The sequence below is a fragment of the Rhinolophus ferrumequinum genome, chromosome 20 (assembly GCF_004115265.2).
Source record: "Rhinolophus ferrumequinum isolate MPI-CBG mRhiFer1 chromosome 20, mRhiFer1_v1.p, whole genome shotgun sequence".
Lineage (NCBI taxonomy): Eukaryota > Metazoa > Chordata > Mammalia > Chiroptera > Rhinolophidae > Rhinolophus > Rhinolophus ferrumequinum.
The window spans coordinates 13,973,573-13,996,642 of NC_046303.1; the positions used below are offsets into that span (position 1 = coordinate 13,973,573).

The following is a 23,070-nucleotide window of genomic DNA, read 5'->3' on the forward strand; positions in this document are numbered from 1 at the left end:
GTAATTAATATGTATTTGCCAAGGCCAAAGTCAACACATAAGAGAAAAGAGAGTACCGATGACTCTGGGTAACTTTATGTAAAACTCGAGAACTAGTTATGTTTATCCCTCATAACTTGGTAATATTAGTCAACATTCTGCTTTTTCTGAGATGTTGCTCTTTAAGCTCTGCCAAACATCCATTTCTAGTAATATATCATGTCAATGAAGGAATATCATTGAACTATATGTAACTTAAAGGTATTAGAAATCAGAAATATTCTGTAAGATCTCTTTTACTTTTCAAATGTTACTTTTCCTCATATTCAAACATTAACTCAAAATGGACCAAAGACCTAAATGTAAGAGCTAGAACTATAAAAGCCTTAGAAGAGAATAAGGGACAAATCTTCCTAAAACCTTGGATCAGGCAATGGTTTCTGAGATATGACAACAGAAATACAAGCGAAAAAAAGAATAAATTTGACTTCATCAAAATGAAAAGCTTTTCTTTTGCCAAAGATATCACCAAACAAGAAGACAGCCCACAATGGGAGAAAGTATTTGCAAGTCATATACCGTGCTCACCACTTTTCCGCAGTTTCAGTTATACACAGTCAACCAGTCTGAAAATATTAAATGAAACATTCCAGAAATAAACCATTCGTAAGTTTTAAATTGCATGCCGTTCTGCATAGCGGGATGCAATCTCATCTCATCCCACCCCCACCCCCACCCCCACCTGAGTCGTCCCTTTGTCCAGTGTATCCAGGCTGTAGACACTACCTGCCCACTAGTCACTTAGTAGCAGTCTTGATTATTAGATTGACTGTGCTTATGTTCAGGTAACCCTTACTTAATGCCACATTCACATAACTTTTATTACAGTTACAACTGTTCTATTTATTAGTTATCTTACTGCGTCTAATTTATTAACTAAACTTTATCATTGGTATGTGTGTATAGGAAAAATCATGGTATACACAGGGCTTGAGACTATCCAAATGTTCAGGCATCCACTGGAGGTCTTGGAACATATCCGCCTTGAATAAAGGGTGGACTACTGTATCTGATAGGGGACAAAGAATCCAATTTTAAAACGGCCAAATGATTCGAAGACATTTTTCCAAAGATAATATACAAACGGCCAAATAGATCATTAAAGATGCTCAACACCATTAACCATGAGAGAAAGGCAAATCGAAACCACAATGACATAGCACTTCACACCCACTAGGAGGGCTATAGTCAAAACAACAGGCAAGTGTGGGCAAGGACATAGCGAGACTGGAACCCTCACACACTGCTGGTAGTTAAGTAAAATTGTGCATCCACTGTGGAAAGCAGACAGTTCAAAAGGTTCAACATAGTTACCATATGACGCGGCAATTTCAACTCCTAGGTATATTATCCATAAGAATTGTAAAAGGTATTCAAACAAAAACTTGCACACAAGTTCACGCAGCTGTACTATTCACAATAACCGAAAGGTAGAAAACAACCCAATGTCAACCAACAGATGACTGGATAAACAAAATGTGGTATATTCATACAATATTCTTCAACATTCAAAAGGAATGAAAGGTACCTTCAAAAGGTACTCTTCATGTTAAACGTCTATACGGGCTAAAACATGGATGACTCTTGAAAGCATCATGTGCTAAATGAAAGAAGCCAGTCACAAAAACCACGTATTACATGATTTCATTCATGAATGTTCAGAACACGCAAATATATAGAGACAAAGTATTACTAAAAGTTCCCTGGGGTTGGGGGAATAAAGGAGAAAGTGGCTGCTAAAGGGTACAGGGGTTTCTTTTTGTGGTGAGGAAAATGTTCTAAAAGTGATAGTTGTACAACTCTGTGAATATACTAAAAAACCAATGAATTGTATACTTTAAATGGTGACTCGTAGGGTATGTGAATTGTATCTCAATAAAGTTGTTACCAAAACTTACTTTTCTAAGATGACCTGAACATAAGTCGTTTATTAGGCACAAAACAGAAATAATTAAATGCATTTCTTTAACTAAAATCATTAAATCATAAATATTTAAACAGTCCCTGTTGTATGAAAGGCATTATACTATACGGTATGTAAAAGGCAAAATTCAGCATTAAGAAATACCAACCAGAGATCCAGTTATCAGCTGGAAATATGTATTTTAAAACAGAACAATACAGAATTTATTCCTGTAATCCTTTTGATGAAGTCCAATTTGTCCATGTTTTCCCTTTGTTGCATGTGCTTTTGCTGTCATATCTAACAATCTACTGCCTAATCCAATGTCACAAAGATTTAACCCTATGCTTTCTTTTGAATTTTATACTTTAGCTCTGTACTAAGATTCAACTTGAGATAAATTTTGTAGATGGTATGAGGTAGGGGTCCAATTGCTTTCTTTTGCATATATATGTCCAACTGTCCCAACACTAGTTGTTCACAAGACTATTCTTCCCCATTGAGATGTCTTGGCATTCTTGATAAAAATAAATGGACTACAATTGTATACTATTTTTGTAAACAGAAAATATATTAGTTATATTCAAAATAAAATTTTCAAATAAAACATAAAAAAGGTCAAAATTTAAGAATGGCAAAAACTCAATGCACCATGAATGAAGCAGGCCTTGATTCTTTCAAGTAGTGATTCTCAACAATTTTGGGGTCACAGACCCTTTGAGAATCACAGATCCTTCTGAGAATAATAGCTAAAAACTCATCAGAAAAAAAACAATGTATATCAGAAAAAAAACTGTCTTCAGTTTGGGGATTCACAGTGAACAATTCATGTAGAAAGCTGCAAACAAACTACACACTAATAGAATGTGAGCCTTAGTTTTTCAGAGATAGAAGAGAAAGGAGGAGTAAAGCTAGTCCTGGTGGAAGGGAAACACTGAACAAGGCATAGAAACAACTGGAAAGTAGAACATGTGTTAGAAAGTAATCCAGCCGTGAATGATGGGCTCAGGAAGTTTAGACCAGTGTACCTCAAGCTTTATTCAGCACGTGATCACTTAAGTATTTTGTTAAATGCAGTGCGATTCTCAGAGGAGGCGTAGATTCTGCATTTCTAACAAGCTCCCAGGAGATAGCGGTATGTTGGTCCACAAGCCATATTTTTGAGTAGCAAGGGTTTTTAGACCCATAGTTCCAAAAACCGTGCAGGAGGCTAAAGTAACCACAGCAAATTCACAGGGGTTTTATGTGATGTTTTTAATTTTCTAGGTTAATTAAATATGCAGGAACACCCCACCTTTTGTCAGATAACCCGTGAACTAGTTCAAGATAGCTCACAGTTTCAACGTAAGATAGCACTACCTTCCTTTTGATGGCATTTCTGAGAAGCTGGGTTTTTAGCAGTCCTTGCTGAGATATACAGCATATGCTTCGTAAAAATCAATGTGAGACGGGAAATGAAGGTGGCTTGTCCAATCTGATCCCAGGGTTTGAGAAGTTGTATAATAGTCAACAATACTCATCCCATTAATAACTATGGTTATTTAAGAATGAAATAAATATATGAATTTTTCTTTCAACGCATGTGCATTATTTTTTTCAAATGCTAACTACATTTATTAGTTAATTACAGGTATTTCTTTTGGCCTATGGGGTGCTATAAAAAAAATTTACTGAAATGTGAAAGGCACCATGAACTGAGAAAGTTTGGGAACCTCTGCTTTAGCCCATTTGGTAAGTTCATAGGTAGTTCAAAACCACAGCTTCTATAGCCAAACTGCTGAGGTTCAAATCCTGGCTGTACCCTTACCAGCTGTGTGATGTGAAGCAAGCCAGTTAAACTGTCTCTCAATAGAGATGGTAATAGTTCCTACCTCATAGGATTGCTCCGAAGAACAAATGAGTTAATATATTTAAAGAGCTAAGCACTAGCAGGCAAATAGAGCTATAGAACTGTTTGTTGCCATCACCATCATCATTATGTTACAGTTATTGCTATTGCAATTTGGTAAGAGGGAGTCATAAAAGCCTTTTGATCTGAGAGTTGACCAGTTTCTGGTGCAGAAGGGAAGAGATATGGCAGGTGTGTAACTGGAACAGGCTGAGAGAGTGGCTGCCTCAACCCTGACTCTCAGATGCTGAGGCGGGTGGCTGTTAATCACTCCCAGGACAGAGACCAGAGAAAAAGGACAGGTCAATTCAAATCTGCTTTCTATATCCTAACTAAAATTACTAAAATACTTCATTTGTAAGTGATTTCTTGTTGTTGTAATGACAAGAATTAAAAAAAAAAAAAAAAACACGCTCTGAATGTACATAAAAACATGTTTCTGTCTAATGTGAAAAATCTTCTGATTGCAAAATACAATTACCCAAGGTGTGCCTATTAAGAGCCCTTCTATCTCATTACCAAATCTATGCATGTCAGCAAATGAGCACAAGACTCTAACACTGCTTCTCATGGGTTTGCAGAAGGGCAAAGCACACAGATCAGAAAGAACATTCTGCTAATTAAACTGAAGCAGATGACTACAGAAGAGAAGGGCTTGTCACATGTAACATCTGTGCCAAGAATGATCAGATTAAATATGCAAAATGTGAAGTAAAGGTGTGAAAAAGCAGTAAAATGATACTCTAGACCTTAAATAGGCTACAAAAGTTCTGACAGTTTTCCTAATTATTCCCAGTAATGGACATAGAAGGCCAAAAGGCAGGAGAGAGAAACACATTTTTCTCCATTATGAGTGTTGAGCACTAGGGCTAAAACCATGCCTGTCTGAACACTGATCAGTTTCTGCAAAGGTTAATAGCAATTAAATGCAGCAAACTAGATTAAATGAGAAACAGGTCATGATACCACTGTACTTGCAAAGAGCACGATAAAGCATTTCTTTTAAATTCCTCTTAATGCACAGGAAATCCAAAAAGAGCTATGAGCAAAAGAAACTATTAAATGGTGAAGAAATCTCTTAAATCAAATGAAAATAATGACATGCTACACAAACTAATTCAATTATGATGAGTATTGTGTTGCTGAGAGATTAAATACTAACAATGTCTAAAAGAGTACTTCTCTGAAAAAGAATGATATATATACACTTCCCTCTTTTTCCAACTAAATAAAGGGTCCACCTTAAAATTTAAAATGGTATATAACTGCTAAAATGAAAAGATGCACACTGAATCATGCATAATACTGCCATGAACAATTTGCTTCTTCAAGCCAAGTATATCTACATCAAAAGAATACAGTAAACTACTTAGTAAGTTATAATTAAGATTAAACCATCTGGGACTACAATTGTTATATATTGTATATTTGAACGCTGCTGAGAGTAGAGCTTATAAGTTCTCATAACAAGGGGGAAAAATTGTAACTAAAATGGGTATCAACTAGACTTATGGTGAGCATTTCACAATACATACAAATATCAAATTATTATGTTGTACATCTGAAACTAACATGTCAATTATGTCTCATTAACATTTTTTTAAAGATTAAACTATCAATATTGAGTTCCTCCTCCAAACTTAGTATTTTACGTAAGTACAAATCCTAAAGTGTAAATATGAAACATTAATGATTGATTTTTCAAATTTAAATACAAGCAGGTTTTTCCAAAAATGAAGCAAGCCATCATGTATACTCAAAGGCATACACACTCTTTCAACACACACCACACATAACCATGTAACTCTGTACATAAGAAAGAAAATAAATGGGACAGGCTCGGAAAATGGAAATTCAATTTACTTTACTATCCTCAGGGTCTTCTAAACCATCAGGACGACTAAGGTTTCGAGCAGGCTGGCTGCAGACAACATTATCTTCCAGTCCCCAAGAGGGTACTCTCACAGGTGGCCTTTGGATTTCATCTGGGTAAAAAGCACCATCTGCTCCATCTGAAAAAAAATTTTTTGCAAGGAAAGGGTGAAACCTGGTAGAAAATTAGAATCTCTGTGTATAGCTATGATGAATAGGATATAAAGGACCATTTTAATACATCAAAAAAAAAAGCCTTTATTTTAAACCCAAGTGATTTTTAAAAATAAGAACTATATGCAATAAGCAAATAGGCTCCTCATTCATGGTGTATCATTTCTGGATGAAGCCAGTTAGTGTTAAACATTAAAACTGCTTGTTATAAAATAATGTTTCTATTAGAGTTAGCTGTACCAGTGATTTTCTAATCCCACAAAGATATAAACAAAAAACTCCACATTCGGCTAATCCCAAACCAAAAATATTTTAATAACCTCTTGTTTCCTGTGTTGCATAAGGATTACCAAATTGCAGAACTAGTTGTGTATCTGGTACTGGAAAAAGACCATTTTGCTCTGAGCATGTGTTGAGACACTGTGAGATCTGAGGACTCTGGGAATTCTGACCTTCCATTTTCCCTTCTGCTTGATTCTCTAGACTCCTTTGAAGTTCCTAAAATTAACAAAAACAAAGGTGAATAAGCAATCAAATATTTTATAACAAGGGCAGCATTAAACATTTAGCCAAAATTTAACAATAAAATTATTTCCCTATTAGTCACCCCCTTATCCAGTTTCACTTTCTGTGATTTCAGTTACCCATGGTCACCCATGGTCCCAAAAAATCAAATAAAAAAAGTACAGAAATAAACAATTTGTATGTTTTAAATTGCACACGATGAAATCTCACTCCATCCTATCCTGCCCCTCCTAGGACAGGAATCAGCCCTTTCAGTGTATCCACACTGTATACACTTAGTCACTTAGTAGCTATCTTGGTTATCAGATCAACCGCTGTGGTAATGCAAGGCCTGTGTTCAAGTCACCCTTATTTTACTTAATAATGGCCCCAAAGTGTAAAAGTAGTTTAAAGTTTACCATAGGTATGTAGGTACAGGAAAAAACTCTATATACAGAAGGCGCCAAAAAAATGTATACACATTTTGAGAAAGGAAAAAACTGTATTAAAATTGTAATAATATATATGGAAAACGAAAGATGAATATAAGTCACATTCGACTTCTGCAATTGTAAGAGGTGCTCAAAGTGGTTACCATCAGCGTCCACACACTTCTGATGATGGCGAACTACTGCTTGAACAACGTTGACCAAAGTGTCCACTTGTATCGCTGCACACGCCATTTCAATTTCTTCACATAGTACCATGCGTCTCAAATTTATCACGAATGCTTGCAAGTGTCAGGCAGGTTGGAAGTTGTGTTGCATACTCACGCCTCCATTGCAGTCGGACTTCCACAACATTCTCAAATTTCAAATACCACTTCAAAGTGTTCTTGCGCTCCTCAAACGACAACCAGGCTTCCACCATTTTCTCTGACTGTCCTGCATGTCGCATGGTGACGCTAGCATTCATTTGATTAACACCATCTTTTGAGTGAATGTCACACTACACATTGCTACCGTAATTCAACTTTGAAAATACATAGATAACATCTCTTAAAATGTTTATGCATTTTTTGGGCACCCCTGGTATAATACAGAGTTTGATATTATCTGCAGTTTCTGGCATCCAGTGGAGTCTTGGAATGTTATAGCCTGTGGATTGGGGGAAGGCCTACTGAACGTTTAAAGTGTATAGTTGGAAAGGCTGGGTCTCAACTTCTCATAAATGCTTTCTACATATAACTAAATCTGAAAGCAGAATAAAGCTTAATGTACTAATACTTTCAAATTTACTTGTGCCAAGAAAGTATCCTTTTTATTGAGCTAATTGAAGGAAATTACAATTGAATTGTAATTGAATCTCTTACAACTTAGCTATTAATAAAGGTCAAAGGGCAAAAAACCAGCCCCGATTGCTTCCCTAATAAATTCTATCAAACATTTAAGAAACTTATTTTTAAAAAATAATTATAAAGGTTGGGGGTAGGAAAAAAATACTAATCCTGTATAAATTCTGTCAAATATTAGACGGGAAAAAAACAAACACTTCTCAATTTACTTCACAGGCCATTATCATCCTGATACCAAAACCAAACAATGACATCACAGGAAAACAACCGAGCTCATCCCTTGTGAATACGGACGCAAAAACCCTTAACTTACTAAGAAATCAAATCCAACAATAGTAAAAAAAATAATACATCGTGACCAAGTGGGTTTATCACGAGAAAGTAAATTGTTTAACATTCAAAAATAAATGTAATTCATCATGTTCACAGACTAACAGAACAAAACATCTATGATCCATTGAAATATTTTACAAATTCAACAGTCATTCATGATTTAAAAAATAAAAATCTCTGCAAACAAGAAATAAAAAGAAACTTCCTTCACCTGGTAAGAGGCATATACAAAAACCTACAGTGAACCTTAGTGGTTAAAAACTAAATGACTCTACCTAAAATCAGTATTGGCAAAGACGTCTGCTCTCGGCCACTTCTATTCGACACTGTAACGGAGATTGTAAACAGTGGAATAAGTCAAGATTAAGATTAAAGCAGACATATTGGAAAGAAGTCAATTGTCTTTATTCACCGATGACATGATCCTACATGTAGAAAATCCTACAGAATCTACTAAAAGTAGGAGAATGAATTTAGTAAGGTTGCAGTATAAGATCAACATATAAAATCAATTGTATTTGTACATAAAAGCAACACAATTGAAAAATGAAATTTTTTAAAAATCCATTTATGTTAGCATCAATAAAATTAAATACTTAGGAATAAATTTCACAAGAGATGTGCAAAGGCCTATACACTAAAAACAACAAACATTACTGAGAGAATTAAAGACATTAAAGAGAGCCTCAACAAACAGAGAAACATACCACATCCATAGACTGGAAAATGTATTATTTTAATGCTATTAATTCCCCCCGAATTGTTCTACAGATTCAATGCAATCCAATCAAAATCTTACCAGGCGTCTGTATAAAGTGACAAGCTGATTCTAAAACAGAGTACAAAATACAAAGGTCCTGAACTAGCCCATTTTTTAAAAGCAGAACAAAACTGGAGCTATCAACTAAAACTAAAACTACAGTTATCAAGAAAATATAGTACTGGCATAAGGATAAGGACATAAATCAGGGGTTGGCAAACTTTTCCCATAAAATGTCTGAGTAGGTATTTTCAGACATACATTAGCACAGTCAAGCGACTTCATAGAGAGTTTACTCTAAGTTAACACTCCTCTCCTCTACCATCAAAGATGGTAGGACACCAAGTCTATCACAACTACTCACATCTGCCTTTATTTGCCACCACAGACAATACCTAAATGAATGGGCATGACTATGTACTAATAAAACTTTATTTACAAAAATAGGCCATAAGACATATTTGGCTTGTAGGTCTTAGTTTGCTGACCCCTGACACAAAGCTGTTTTATTTATTAACAGAAGAGAGTTCAAATATATAGCCATACTTTTAAATTTTCAACAAACATGCAGAAGTAATTCAACGGAGGAAAAAGGTGATCTTTTAAATACATAATGCTGAAACTCTGGATATCTGTATACAAAAAAATTTTGACTACATATCATACCATGCACGAAAATTAATTTTTAAATACATCATAAATCTAAACATAAAGCTAAAACTATATATATCCACTGAGAGAAAAAGTAGAATATCTTTGCAACCTTGAGTTAGGCAAAATTTTCTTAAGATAGGACACAAAAAGCATGAACCATTAAGAAAAATATTGCTAATTCGGACTACTTCAAAGTTAGATTTTGCTTTTCAAAAGATATTTTTAAAAATGAAAAGAAAAGCTATAGATTTGGAAGAAAATATTTCCAAAATATATGACAAAGGAATTGTATTTGGAATATATAAAGAACTATTAAAACCAAATAAAAAAGAAACAACTCAATTATAAAATAGGTTAAAAATCTGAACACTTCATAAAAGAACGTATACGAGTATAAATTCTTATTTAAGAATATAAGCACAAGAAAAGATGCTCAGCATCACTAGTCATTGGGAAAATTAAAACTAAAACCACAGTGAGGTAACACCACACCCACTACAATGACTAAAATTAAAAACTGACAATACCAAGTGTTGATGAGGTCATGGAGCAATGGAATGCTCATATTCTGTGGTGGAAACGCAGAACGATACAGCCACAAAGACCAAATGGGCTGTTTCTTAAAAACATACACTTACCATATAAGCCAGCAATTCCACTCCTAGATATCTAACTCAAGAAAAATGAAAACAGGTCCACAAAAAGACTTGTATGAGAATGTTCATAGCAGCATTATTCCTAATAGCAAAACATTAGAAATGTCCCTCAGCTGGTAAAAGGATTAATGTCCACGAACTATTGAATGGATAAATTCTGCAGCACGACTGCATTGATTGAAATGCTACAAAAGGTAAAACTATACAGTAACAGGAGTAAATCAGTGGTTGCCTGGGACTGGGGGTAGCTGGAGGAGCTGGCTGCAAATAGGCATGAGGAACTCTGTGCAGTAATGGAAAGAGTTTGAATGTAATGGTAGTTACAGAACTACATATATTTGCCAAAATTCATCAAACTGCACTTAAAATGGGTGAATTTTATTACGTGTAAATTGTACTTCATAAAGCTATTATAAAGTATCAACCAGAAATATTAACAAAGCCTGTAAGAGTGAAAGATTTTGACTGTAAAGTAAAATTCAGCTGGTTTTGCTGACTGTTATCCCTTTAGAGATGAGACTCCATGTTAACAAATTTTTATCTATACAAACGACCTTACAATGAAATGTGACATTAAAACTGAGTAAATCATTATCTTTGAGAGCAAAACTGGTAAACGTGAAAAATGCAAGTCAATTTAGGTTTGCGAAGAGATATGGGAATTAAAATTTCCTCCTAAGCATGTGAAGAGCACAGAAGACATGTGAAATAACATACTGCAGGACTGCTAAGTGAATGATATGGCCAGAGCACCACATGTGTTAAAATTAGGAGAGATGTAGCTAAAAAGACAAGGTGAAGGCCAGATGTGCCAAATCTACACATAGGTCATAGAGTTTACTCAATGGGCCTAATGGTTCTTGAATGAATATCAACATGGTCAAACGTAAGGTTAATCTAGCAAAGTATACTGGGCATACTTGAAACTAAAAACAAGTGGGAGCGGGGCTGGGGGGGTGTGGAGGGGGCAGCATGACATGGTGAATTGGCATCAGACCTGGATTTTCTCTCATCAGATCCAATACTAACAACCCTGAGGAATTTATCTTCTCCAAGCCTCAGAGGACTATTGAAAAATGAGAGGAGTGTTTAGAACACAGCAGACCCTCAAAGGATGGTCCCTCATCTCCTGCCATGACTCAAAAACCCCAAACATGCTATTTAGTAATTCAGAATTGTGAAAGTGGCAATGTGAATAGAGAAAGTAAATTCAAAAAATATTTCAAATACGATTCAAGAAAACTAAAAAAGGGCACCAAAGCAGCAAAAAAGTTAGATAAAATTCTTCTACAAATGTTTAAGCAAATTAGAGGAATATGGTTAAGTTCTTCTGTAGACAATAAACTACTTAAATGGAGTCAAGGATGTCACCAAAAGATTTATGCATACATTAGTCCAGTCAAGCCACTTCACAGAGAGTTACAACCTAATAAAGAATTTACTCTAAGTTAACATTCCTCTCCTCTACCATCAAAGATGCAATAAATCCCCGGCAAGGAGGAGGCAGGGTAAGAAAAGGACCAGTAACAAGAAGCTTTGACTTCTCCTGAGAGAACTGAAGGGGGACAGAATACAAGGACCTGGGCAAGAGAGTTATGGTTGGGTTGTCTGGCGAATTGGAAGACTGAACTCTTGACTTAGAGAAGATTCCTAAATGTGCATTCACAGCACCTGCCAAAGGGGCCATGTTTACAATTCAGGAGATACCTGAACTTAGATAGGGAAAAAATATTTACATCTTTTCATTAATTGACATTTATCATTTTCAATTATTAATGTAGACAAAAATAACCACAGCAATAGTTGCAGTACTTTTGAACTTTGTGACCTACAGACATATTCACTTCATGTGAGTCACTGCAGCCGTCTCAAAACAGCCTTTATTATTCATCACTACTTTGAAATTATGGTAATTAGATATGCTAAATCTTATTTAACATTTTAATAAAAAAGCACACACAACTACTATCATATCACAAATTTGTTTTAATATTTTGATAACTATTTCTTATCATTTGTTTCCTTTGTGGTTACTTCGTTCATTTAAAAATATTTTCTGAAAACAGACTTCACCAGACTGTCAACTTACCCTTGGCACAAAAACGGTCAAGAACCCCTGCGAGACCTCCCCTACCTTAAAAGACATTCATAACATAAGTGTAGCTATCTAACCTGAGCAAAACAATAGCAACCGATTTGCAATTCTCCTGTAATAAAAAGCCTCCACAATTTAAGAAATAGACTTTGTGAGAAGCCCTCTTTTACAGTTCCAGGGCACAAAAGTTTGCTTAGCTGGTTTGCCTTTGCGGGACAGAGTGCCTAAACCTTTTTTTTCTTCAAAATGTCTCACCGTAGCGTTGGTTTTATAAATTACTGGACAAATTAAGGATGCCTCTGCCACTCCAACTGTTAAATGGGAGAAATGATACACTGATCTTATCTGCCACATGCAGAAGCCATGAGAGTAAAGGAGAACAGACATTAAATATTTTGAATTACTTACAACTCTCTGAAAAAGTTTTTTCAAGGTATGTAATTCACATAATCTTTATCCTTTTATAACTTCCAGACAGCCTCTAAGCTATAGCATAAAAAGTAAACAAATGATCGTCTATATGATTTTTATAAGATCAGTTCTTTAGGGTCATTATATAACCATCATGCTATTATAGCATTTCATTAGAGACATCTTCCATTATCGTGTGTGTGTGTGTGTGTGTGTGTGTGTGTGTGTGTGTGTGTGTGACGCTTCCATTTTCAGATGGAAAGCAGACCATCTGGAAATATAAAATGACGATTCAAAAAAATCACTACTCAGGTATCTGATGTTAAGGAACATTTGAAAGAGTTTTAATTTGAAAGAGTTTTAATTCAAAAATTTTTTAATTTTAATTTTTCCTCTGGCAAGTTAATAAAGTATTTCTCGTTATTTTATAACAATTTGCCATTTTGCTTTTGCTTTACTATTTTCTTGACTCATTCCTTTTCAAATTTCTAACAATGGGTTTATGCAAAATATATATGAAATAGTATGAAGACATAGAAATGACAATTCTGAATAGTGGTTTTGAAATGACATGAAAAAATACTTTAAGCTATTATGGTTCTAAATAAATTTAAATTGGTATGGTTTTTAATCCCACTTCATAATACTAAAAATATTTTCTAAACATATTATTCTAGGGAGCTAGTTAATTTTTAAAAAACTATAATGAGTTCTTTCATTCACACATAAGTTCAGTAAATATTTAATTAGAGTATCTACTATGTGGCAGGTACTGTTCTAGGCACTAGGGATTTAGGAATAACCAAAACAAACAAAAATTCCTGCCATATGGAGCTTACATTTTAGAGCAGGTAGATGGACAATAAACAAAATAAGTAAAATACATATTGTTAGATGGTGATAAACCCACTTTTTAATTTACCCACTCAACTAATGCTTCATGATCATTTGGTTCATTCCACGCACTGTGCCTAGGTCTAAGTGTCAGCACTGAACAAAAAGGACTTAATCCTAACCTTATAAAGGACTGGGTTAGGGGTGAGGTAAGAGAGAAACACTGGATGAGAAGACAAACATTAAGCAAGGCCTTGGGATAGCAAAAAGAAATTCTTATAAATACAATCTTTGGAAGTAATATAAAACTATAGTGTCACCAGCAGGAAAATCAAGAGTAACTCAGAAAGACAGGAGGTAGAAACCAAACTGGCCTATTTCTGCTGTATTTCTTACAGGGCAGGGTACTTGCTGATAAAACTGCTGATTCCAGTACATTTACCAAATGTTTTTATAAGCAAATGATGTAAATTACATTTGCCCCATTAATTTGTTTGTTCATTCAACAAATATTTAAAATCAAATATTAGGCACTATACTAGGTCTGCAAATACAGTGGTGAATAAAATAGACACAATCCCTGTCTTCATGAACCTTACAATTAAGCAGATGCAGATATTAGACAAATAAGCACAGAAATAAATATTAATTATAAATTATGGTTAAGTTCTATGAAATAAAAGTACGGGTCCCAGGTATAAGTTTAATAGTGCCATCTAATTTAGCCTCGGCGGTCGAAGAACGCCTCTCTGAAGAAGAGCATTTAATCTGGGACTTACGGGTAAGTCAAGAGTGAGAGGAATAAATATTGAGAGGGAAAAAATAGGAATTCTGGGATATACTTCAGAAAACTATCACTGGGGGGAGGAGAGAAGGGAATTACCATGGGACAGATGAAGATGGCCATAAAGTAACAATTGCTGATGCTGGGGGAGAAGTACAATAGAGTTCATAATATTATTCTATTTTCATATATGCTTCAACTCTGCTTTTAAAAAAAATTAAAAAGTTTAACAAAATAACAAAGCCTGTAAGCAAGACTATTCCTGGCAAAGGACATGAATGATGGGCCTGAGACAAGACAGCAACTGGTGAGTTGTAAGGCCTGAGTGACGAGAACAGTTCTCCAACTGTGGTCCCGAGACCAGCAGCACCATGAACTTGTTAGAAATGCAAACTCTCAAGCCCCACCCCAGACCTCCTAAATTAGAAGCTCTGGGAATGGGAACCAGAAACAATACAAGTGGTTTTGATGCAAGTTCAAGTTTGAGAACTACTAAGAGAGACTACAGAGGACAGTGAAAAAGGAAATTGTGGCTTCAAATGGAACTAGAGAGAGAAATGGAGACCAGTCATATAAAACATAGACTATGTTAAGAATTATGGCTTTTATCCTAAGTGCATGGGAGGCCCTTTAAGGAGCTTAAAACAATGGAGTGATCAGCTTTACATTTTCAAAGGTTACCCTGCCTGTGGTTTGAATAACTTTTTACCTGAGTCAAGAACAGAGACAGGGAGTGACCTTATGGAAGGTGGCAGAGTAGGAAGTGTGGCCCTGAGTCCAACAGTCCCTAAGGAACTGAATCCTGACAACCACCACTTGGTGGGCTTAGGAGTAGATCTACATCTGGAAGACGACTGAGCCCCATCTGACACCGATTGCAGTCTGGTGAACATCTAAAGCCACACTGGTTCCTCACTCACAGAAACTCGGAGGTAACAAAAGCTGTTTTAAGCCACTAAATTTGGGGATAATTTGTTACACAGCATAATTAATAGAGTCACTACATTATATTCCATGTGTGACTTCAGCCATTTATATTACAAAATGTACAAATGGTTATAATCATGCAGGACTATCTATACCTTACACTGTCATGAATGAAACTTCAAAATAATATATATGTAAAATATAGCTGTTATACAAATATACAATTTATGTATAAATTACATATAATTGACGTATCAATTATATTTTTATATGTATTTTAAATGTACAATATATAAATTATCTTGATTGCCTGTCTCTAGCATTAGCTAATATCGCTAAGTACAAAATACACTTAAGAGTTAGGTTTCTTATTAAAATAGTGAAAGTAAATTCATATTTAAAAAAGTTGTCTTAAGTATTTGGAATATATATCCAATTTCTTGTAAGATCTGCTTAGATCATTTTAACTTTACAATACACCTGATCAAAACTCATACCAGAAATAAAAAATTACATTCTTACTCTTCATTTGTGCTCCTATTGCTTTAATTATCTTTAATCCACTGTTTACTTGCAGGTATCTTTTTAACCCATTATCCATTTTGTGTTTTCATACACTAAAAGGGAAAGAGAGAGAGAAAAGAGGGGGGAAAGGAGGAGAGTGGACAGAGGGGGAAGAGAAAAGTAATGCCAAGTAACACTTGAACACAATATACGGGCAGCCTAGGGGGCAAAAAAAAAATAAAAAAATGCAAACAATCTCAAATTCTATTCTTAATAGGTTTCCTTCTCCTAGTGATATGCCTGGAGCAATTCTGAAACTATTTTATGTGGATTATTGGATTTAACAAATGAATAAATGCACTGACATTGTTGGGCACCAGGATTCTCACTGTGGGAGGAGTATACAAACAGGAAATGAGGAAGGCAAGGAAAAACCCTGTGAAACTGGACTACAACTCATGATTTCTAAAATGTAAATGCTCCCTGGTTCTGTCCATTGAAAAGAATCTAGAAGCAATGAGTACCAGCAATAATGTGCACACCCAGGCCCCATATTTTGGTTTCTAAATACCATTTCTCACTAACAAGGAATCACAACTCCTTAGGGAAGTAACTGATTCCAGAGTTGGACCAGAACTTCTTTCTCATTTAAAAAAAAAAACAAAACTGCCAATTCCAAAGCTAAGAAAGGTACAAGATGAACTAGACTATCTTGCAGGGATAGAAAGAAATTAAGTGCTCAAAAAACAACATCCTCTTCATACTGGGGCATATCAGAAACCAGTTTGAATGTACTCCCCCTCACCAAATACAGAACCAGGTGAACACCAAATTAAGAACAGTAACAAATTCTCATCTATCGACTAAAAAGAGTTCATGCTGACGATGGTCAGGTAGGAAGACAAGAAGGCAGGTAGATAGACAGACAGACGGACACAGACACCCAAATACAAATTAAAAACATATACATACATATATACATACTGACATAAAAAACAGATTTGGTCTTTGTTCCAAATTCCTGGCACAGATCTCCTAAAACTCCTTGAATTTATTGAATCATACGTGTGTCTTCTGTTGTTCATAACAAGTCCTTTTAAACTTTAGACCATACTTGAATCCATGCTAACAAGGTGACTACTAGTGGCCCTAAGACAGTTTCAAAGGAGGGACTGGTCACCAGAAAGACCAAGCATGCACATGATTATACAGTTGGAAATTTTAGCACTCACCTCACCTCCAGGGATGAGAGAAAAGTTGGAGATTGAGTTAAATCACTTGGCCAATGAATTAATCAATCATTATGTATTGAGACCCCAGATTAAAAACTCTTACAAGGTTCGGGGAGCTTCCCATTAGTGAAAACATCAATGTACTAAGAGTTCCACATGCCTGGAGAGGGCGTGGAGGCTCTGTGACACCCCCACCCCCACCTTGCCCTATGCATCTCTTCCATTTGGCTGTTCCTGAGTTGTACCCTTTATAACAAACTTTATTAATCAAATGTAATCGTAAGTATAGTGTTTTCCTGAGTTCTGTGGTTCATTCTACCAAAACACGGTGGGAGGAGGAGCTGAGCCCTTAATTTAGGTCTGCAATAACGCCACAGAGTTGATGTCAAAGAGGAACAAGGGCAAAGGAAGGTTCTTCCTTATTATAGAATGCCAAGGGAAAAATAGGGAGGAAGTGATGGATTTGAAAAGTCAGAATTTTGCAACTACCACAGTAATGTCACCCAACCTTGAGATCTAGCACTTTGAATGGCTCTTTTACCACATATCATTTTGTAGTATCATCACTGGTCATTTAAATTACTGATTGGTTCATGAAGATCTTCCAAATGTTCACACATTTCACTAAACAATTTTTTTAAAATCATAGTCTTAATATCACCACCCATCTCATTAGAAAAGTCCATAAGCATTGAGAAACATCAAGCTTATGGTAGCAAATACAAAGTTCCCAAAATTCCACTTTTGCTTCAAGACTGACTTTTATCATTGGCAACAAAAATTATCAATTGTTTTTCCTTAAAGTAAAAGGCTCGCTTCACTTTTTTTCAAGTAATGCTTGCCAAATACACCACTCTGAATAACCAAATCTTGTCTATTAGTCATTCTTTAAAATAGAAATAATGTGCCATAAAAAACAAAGAGAAGATAGTTCAACTCACAACTCCGACAACTGTACAAATGCTTTACCTTAAAATAACCATCATACATTATTAGGGAAAAGAAGTGCTTTGGGGGTACTTCCCATTTCATCACAAAGAAAAAGATGTGTACCCCAAGGTCAAGCCTCAATAAAATTATTTTATTCTTTCATCATCTTAAGCTTTTCTTTTCTAACTGTGAATGCATGGTGGGATGACTACCTACAGTAACTACGAATGCACTTGGGTGCCACTGCCTTGCCATATATAAATACGTCAGTTTTCCCACCACTGCTTTCACACCAAGTGTGCAAGTATAACACAGTGGGGGGGGGGGGGGGGGAAGAAAATAACACCACAGTATTGTGAAGAATTTTATCTTTACAGGCTCCTAAAAGGGAATGGGAACCCCCCAAAGGACCACACAGCACTTTGAGAAAAGCTACACTATAGAACCTTTTACATTACACAAAGGTATGCTCTGATTCAATGTTAGGTTATGCCATAAATCATTTAACAACTTCTAAAATGTTTCCTATTGTAAAAGAAAACCAGATAATCATATGTAATTTTAAAATTTTTACTGTTTTCTTAAATTTGAGCACTGTAAAATTTATTATTAAATATAAAATATGTAACAAAGACTAAACTAAGTTTCAACATTTAAGCATTTTCTCAAATTATGAAGTAAAATATTAACAAAAAACATTTTCCATCTAAAAGTCTTTAACAGTCATTTCTTTATTCAACTGGTTTTTTAAAAAATCACTCTCACATGAACTGTAAAATCAGTCTCTTCATAAAGTTGTATTATCATTCAGTGTCATATGAAACATTTTTAAAGTGCATTGTTCAATACCTTCTCCCTGGAGAGGTTTTCCAAATGTGATGTCAGACCATTTATTTCTTTCTCTTTCTCTGCCAACTGAAGCTGAAGAAAGAAAGTATAATGAATTTTTTCATTATCTACTCTCTCCTTACACTTCGAAAGAGTTTATAGCATTCTATCAAAATAATTGCTATTACCATATCCATGTTTTCCTTGGTTCTTATTCTTTGACATCTCTGAATTACTTATCATTACTGACCAACTTCCCTCGCTCTTAAAACTTCTCCCCTAGTTTATATGAAACTACACCAACACTGTCAATCCCCCAGGCTCTGCGTGTCCACTTCTTCACAATTACAAATATGGACAATCAGTAAAATTATCTTAGCCTATAATGTGCCACCCTCTCCAGCCCCCATGGGGGAAACCTAAAGTAGTTCTTGGTGTCTTTAAAAATATTACATTTAAAAATCAGGTTATAGGTATAATTAGTTATGACTCGCAAAGTTAAATAATTTCGAACTTCCTAGTCTTTAGTCCCACACAAAATATGCAAATTCCATATACATATATATCTTAATATATATAAGATTACACTTTATTCCTTAGAGGGAAAAATACCTTTCTTCTTGATTAGCCAGACAGCCTGCTAATTTTTTTCTCTAATATTCTTATAAATATCATTTAGGCTTGTTTACTGCCTTAGGTTACAATGGCAAAAATATACTCTGCAGTATTTCACTTAGGATCATGAGTAACACACTTTGGTGATAAATTTAAAAACTCTTACATAAATTTTAAAAATTACTGATCATATACTATTACATTCCCACATAAATTTCAAGGCCCTAAAATAATTCTACATACACTGTTTTTTTAAAGTGAAGAGGATAATAAAATGATCCCTTTTCATTTTAAAAACTGAGCACAATTAAAAAATATGATTTTAATAACCATCTGAATCCAGAGAATAAAGCCACAATGGCAATGCATATGGGTACCCATTTTCTCAGTTAACAGTTAATAAACTATACACAACATAACTAAATACATAGTACATTTTTAGTCATACACAAAAATACTATCCCCATTATCCATATTAAAAATGTACATTAGATTGGTAAAAAAATTATAGGTAACACATTTTCAAAAGTACTAGGTACTATGCTTCAAGTTAAATGAATACTAAACTTACTCTGTAATTGTCCTCTATTTCAGCTAGTTCTAGTTTCACATTTTCAGCAATTTTTACTTGTTCTTTCCATTTCAGCTCCATTTTTGCAAGTTCATCAGCATATTTATTGCATTTTGTTTTCTCATCCTAAATGAAATTAGTAAATTACCAAAAGATTTTAAATCCATATAGAGCCAATATCTACACAAACATAGGTATGTGCTGAATATTTATTAAAACACTGCTGTTAACAGTAAAAAACTGAAATAACCAAATGTCTGTCAGTGGACAGACATTTATTCAGTGGAAGACTGAATAAATCATTTTATATCCACACAATGGAATTACCAAAACTGTCATGACACATTCATTGAAAATAGCAAGTTGCAAAAACAGAATATATAGTATTATCCTATTTTTGTTTTAAAAGTTATTTAACAATTTTATATGATGGCTATGTAGTGTTGTGTAGAAAAATATAAACCAAATTATTAACAGCTCTCATCTCTGGGGATCAAAATCATGATGGTACTTTTTACAATCTTTATTCTTTATTTTTATGATGCCCTACATAAGATTTCACAGTAACCATGTATTACTTTTGCAAAGGGAGATAATAAAAATCATATATTCGTAATGCTGTTGTTTCTAGACACTGATAAAACTCTGGGATTTCCAGACCAAGACAATCTCTTGGTTGGCTTCTCATACATTGCTTGTCTCTATAACCCAGAAGGTTAAAAGGAAGAAGTTACAAACATGATGAAAAGGTAAATTGCCAATGTCATTTTGAATGTTTTTGTTCAAGATGAAGTTTAAAAATATGTTTTTAGCAATTTAATAGAGAAAAGTCTTTTCAACAAATGATGCTGGATCAACTGAATATCCATATTATATATACCATACGTCACACTATGCACAAAAATAAACTTAAAATGACTAATACATCTATATGTAAAAACTAAGACTATAAAACTTCTAGAAGACGAGACAGGAGAAAAATCTCTGCAAGTTAAATTAGGTGTTTCTTAGAACATAAAAAGTACAAAACGTAAAATAAATTGATACTCTGTACTTCATCAAAATTAAAACGTTTTCTAAAAATATCATTAAGGCAATGAAAAGGCAAGCCACAGACTGGAGAAAATATTCACTACACATATATGAGACAAAGGACTTATATCCAGAATAAAGAACACTTACAACTCAGTAAGACGAGCAACCCAATTTTTAAGATAGCAAGAGATTTGAACTTTTGCAATAAAAAAGAATTAAGTACAATATAAGCAACAATATGCGTAAGTCTCAAAATAATTATGCTGAAAGAGAACAGGAAATAAAGAGAACATACCATAGGACTCCATTTATAGAAACTATACAAAAGGTAGGCTAATCTTAGTGGCAGAAAGCAAGCTAACAGTTTCCCAGGGATGGGGACAAAGGGAGAGATGAGTTGCAAATGGGCACAAAAAAACTCTGGCGAGTAATGGAAATGTTCATTATCCTGACACTGGTAGTTTCCTGACTATATATGGCGAAACTGATCAAACTGCAGACTTGAAATATGTGCAGCTTCTTGGATTTCAACTGCACTTCAACACAGTTATAAAAGGAAAGAAAAATATACCTTGAGGAAGTTTTTAGTTTTGATGAAACATTCAATCTTCCTTTCAATAATACTGTATAATGAAAATTGTTCCAGAATCGTTTCATACTTAATGAAAAATAGTTTAGTCCCTTATAACTAACTACTTTGAACTCAGGGAAAACTGTTCTCATCAGTCCTTCCACTGGAAGAAAGACCATCTGAAGCAACATAAATGTTCAAGGTTTGATTAAAAGATTACATTAATATTCTTTAGAAGGCCGTTAACAAAGTATTTTAAATTACTCTAGAAACCTTGAGCTGATGTATGAACTTCATTCTACAGCTCTAAATATTATCCCTCTCCTCTCCACATGCACAGAGAAACAGACACACACAAAAAAATATTTAACAAACAAAATCTACATACAGAAAACTCCTTTTCCTCCCTTCTGCAAATCAGGTATAAATGAGAAGCATTTTCCCTATGTCGTTTGAAGACTCCAGAAGTGAATGCTACCAAGACAGTTGCAAAACTGAAATGTTTAAATACAACTTAAAATAATCAAAATAAGTAACACCATAAAGGCAGCAACTCATTTGGCCAAATGTTCCCTTTTTCCACTTTGCAAATGGTCACTTTAAGATGTGGTACAAGTCTGCAATTACTACAGTAAATGTAAAAGGAGCACTTCCCTTTTATGAAGTTCAAACATTTTCCATGTATCTTTGTAATAAGACAGACAATATTATCCAACATCAATTAATCACTTGCCCATTATCTAGAAAAGGACAGTAGGTGAACAAAAAATAATTTTAGGATCATGATTTTACACACAGGCCTACATGAAAAGGTACACAAAACAGCCCCTTTTCATCATCTCAACAGTTAAAATGAAATACCAGTATATGAATTTGAAAAAAAAAAATCCTAGGACGCCCATCCATCAATACAATAAAGGTAAGCTAAGTCATTACATTTGATAAATCTATCTTTCACTTACAAGGTAGCCAGCTTACCTGTAAGAGTTGTTTACATTTATTATACTTCTCTGTTTTGTCAGCAATTTCTTTGGTCATTTCACAGACTTGCCCCTTTGTTACAATGTCAAAATCTTTCTCGGCTATAACAAGGCAGAAAATAAGATTATTAAAAATTATTTTGACCCTTATATTATTTTCCTGTTCAGGCAACTTAAAAGTCAGTATAATGTGAAATATAGTAAATGGAATACTGAAGGAGAGAAACATGTATTTTAAAATGTCTATTCATACACTAAATAAACAAAAGATAATGTAAACTCTAGGTGAGAATTTGTAAATGTCAGTTTGGCCAGAACCAAGTTCACATTCAGTAACAAAAGGATTATTATTTTAATTAGCTAAAAATAGTTCTAAAATGGCACAAAAATTTATATAACTGAATAGACAGGATAAGTAGGAAAGCCATACTCTTTGAGAAAACATTTTAAATCATTTTTCCAGTCCTTCATTACTATTTACTCAGTCTTTATTAAGTAAAACTTCTACAACACCATCTAAGTACTAAAGAGGATGTTCAGAAGCAGAGAACAGTATCCTGTTCTGTAGCGGCAGAACCTAATTAAATATTTACTAGTATAGGAAATTTACATTACATTTAAAAAGTATAAAACATCAATTGCCCCAAACATGACACAAGGAAATATACTTTCATAT

General features: G+C 34.4%; 1 protein-coding gene across 2 annotated transcripts in view; it reads right to left on the reverse strand.

Annotated features, from left to right (window-relative positions):
• The window catches only part of TAX1BP1 (Tax1 binding protein 1), a 69,365-nt gene that overhangs the window by 6,422 nt on the left and 39,873 nt on the right, over nt 1-23,070 (reverse strand). The window contains exons 12-16 of one of the 2 annotated variants that reach the window (XM_033088419.1): nt 22,393-22,496; nt 19,809-19,934; nt 18,644-18,715; nt 6,197-6,374; nt 5,694-5,842 (exon numbers count right to left, since the gene is read on the reverse strand). In XM_033088419.1, coding sequence (XP_032944310.1) covers nt 5,694-5,842; nt 6,197-6,374; nt 18,644-18,715; nt 19,809-19,934; nt 22,393-22,496 — 629 coding nt within the window. The remainder of the gene's footprint in view (nt 1-5,693; nt 5,843-6,196; nt 6,375-18,643; nt 18,716-19,808; nt 19,935-22,392; nt 22,497-23,070) is intronic. The other variant, XM_033088418.1, reaches the window with a different exon arrangement.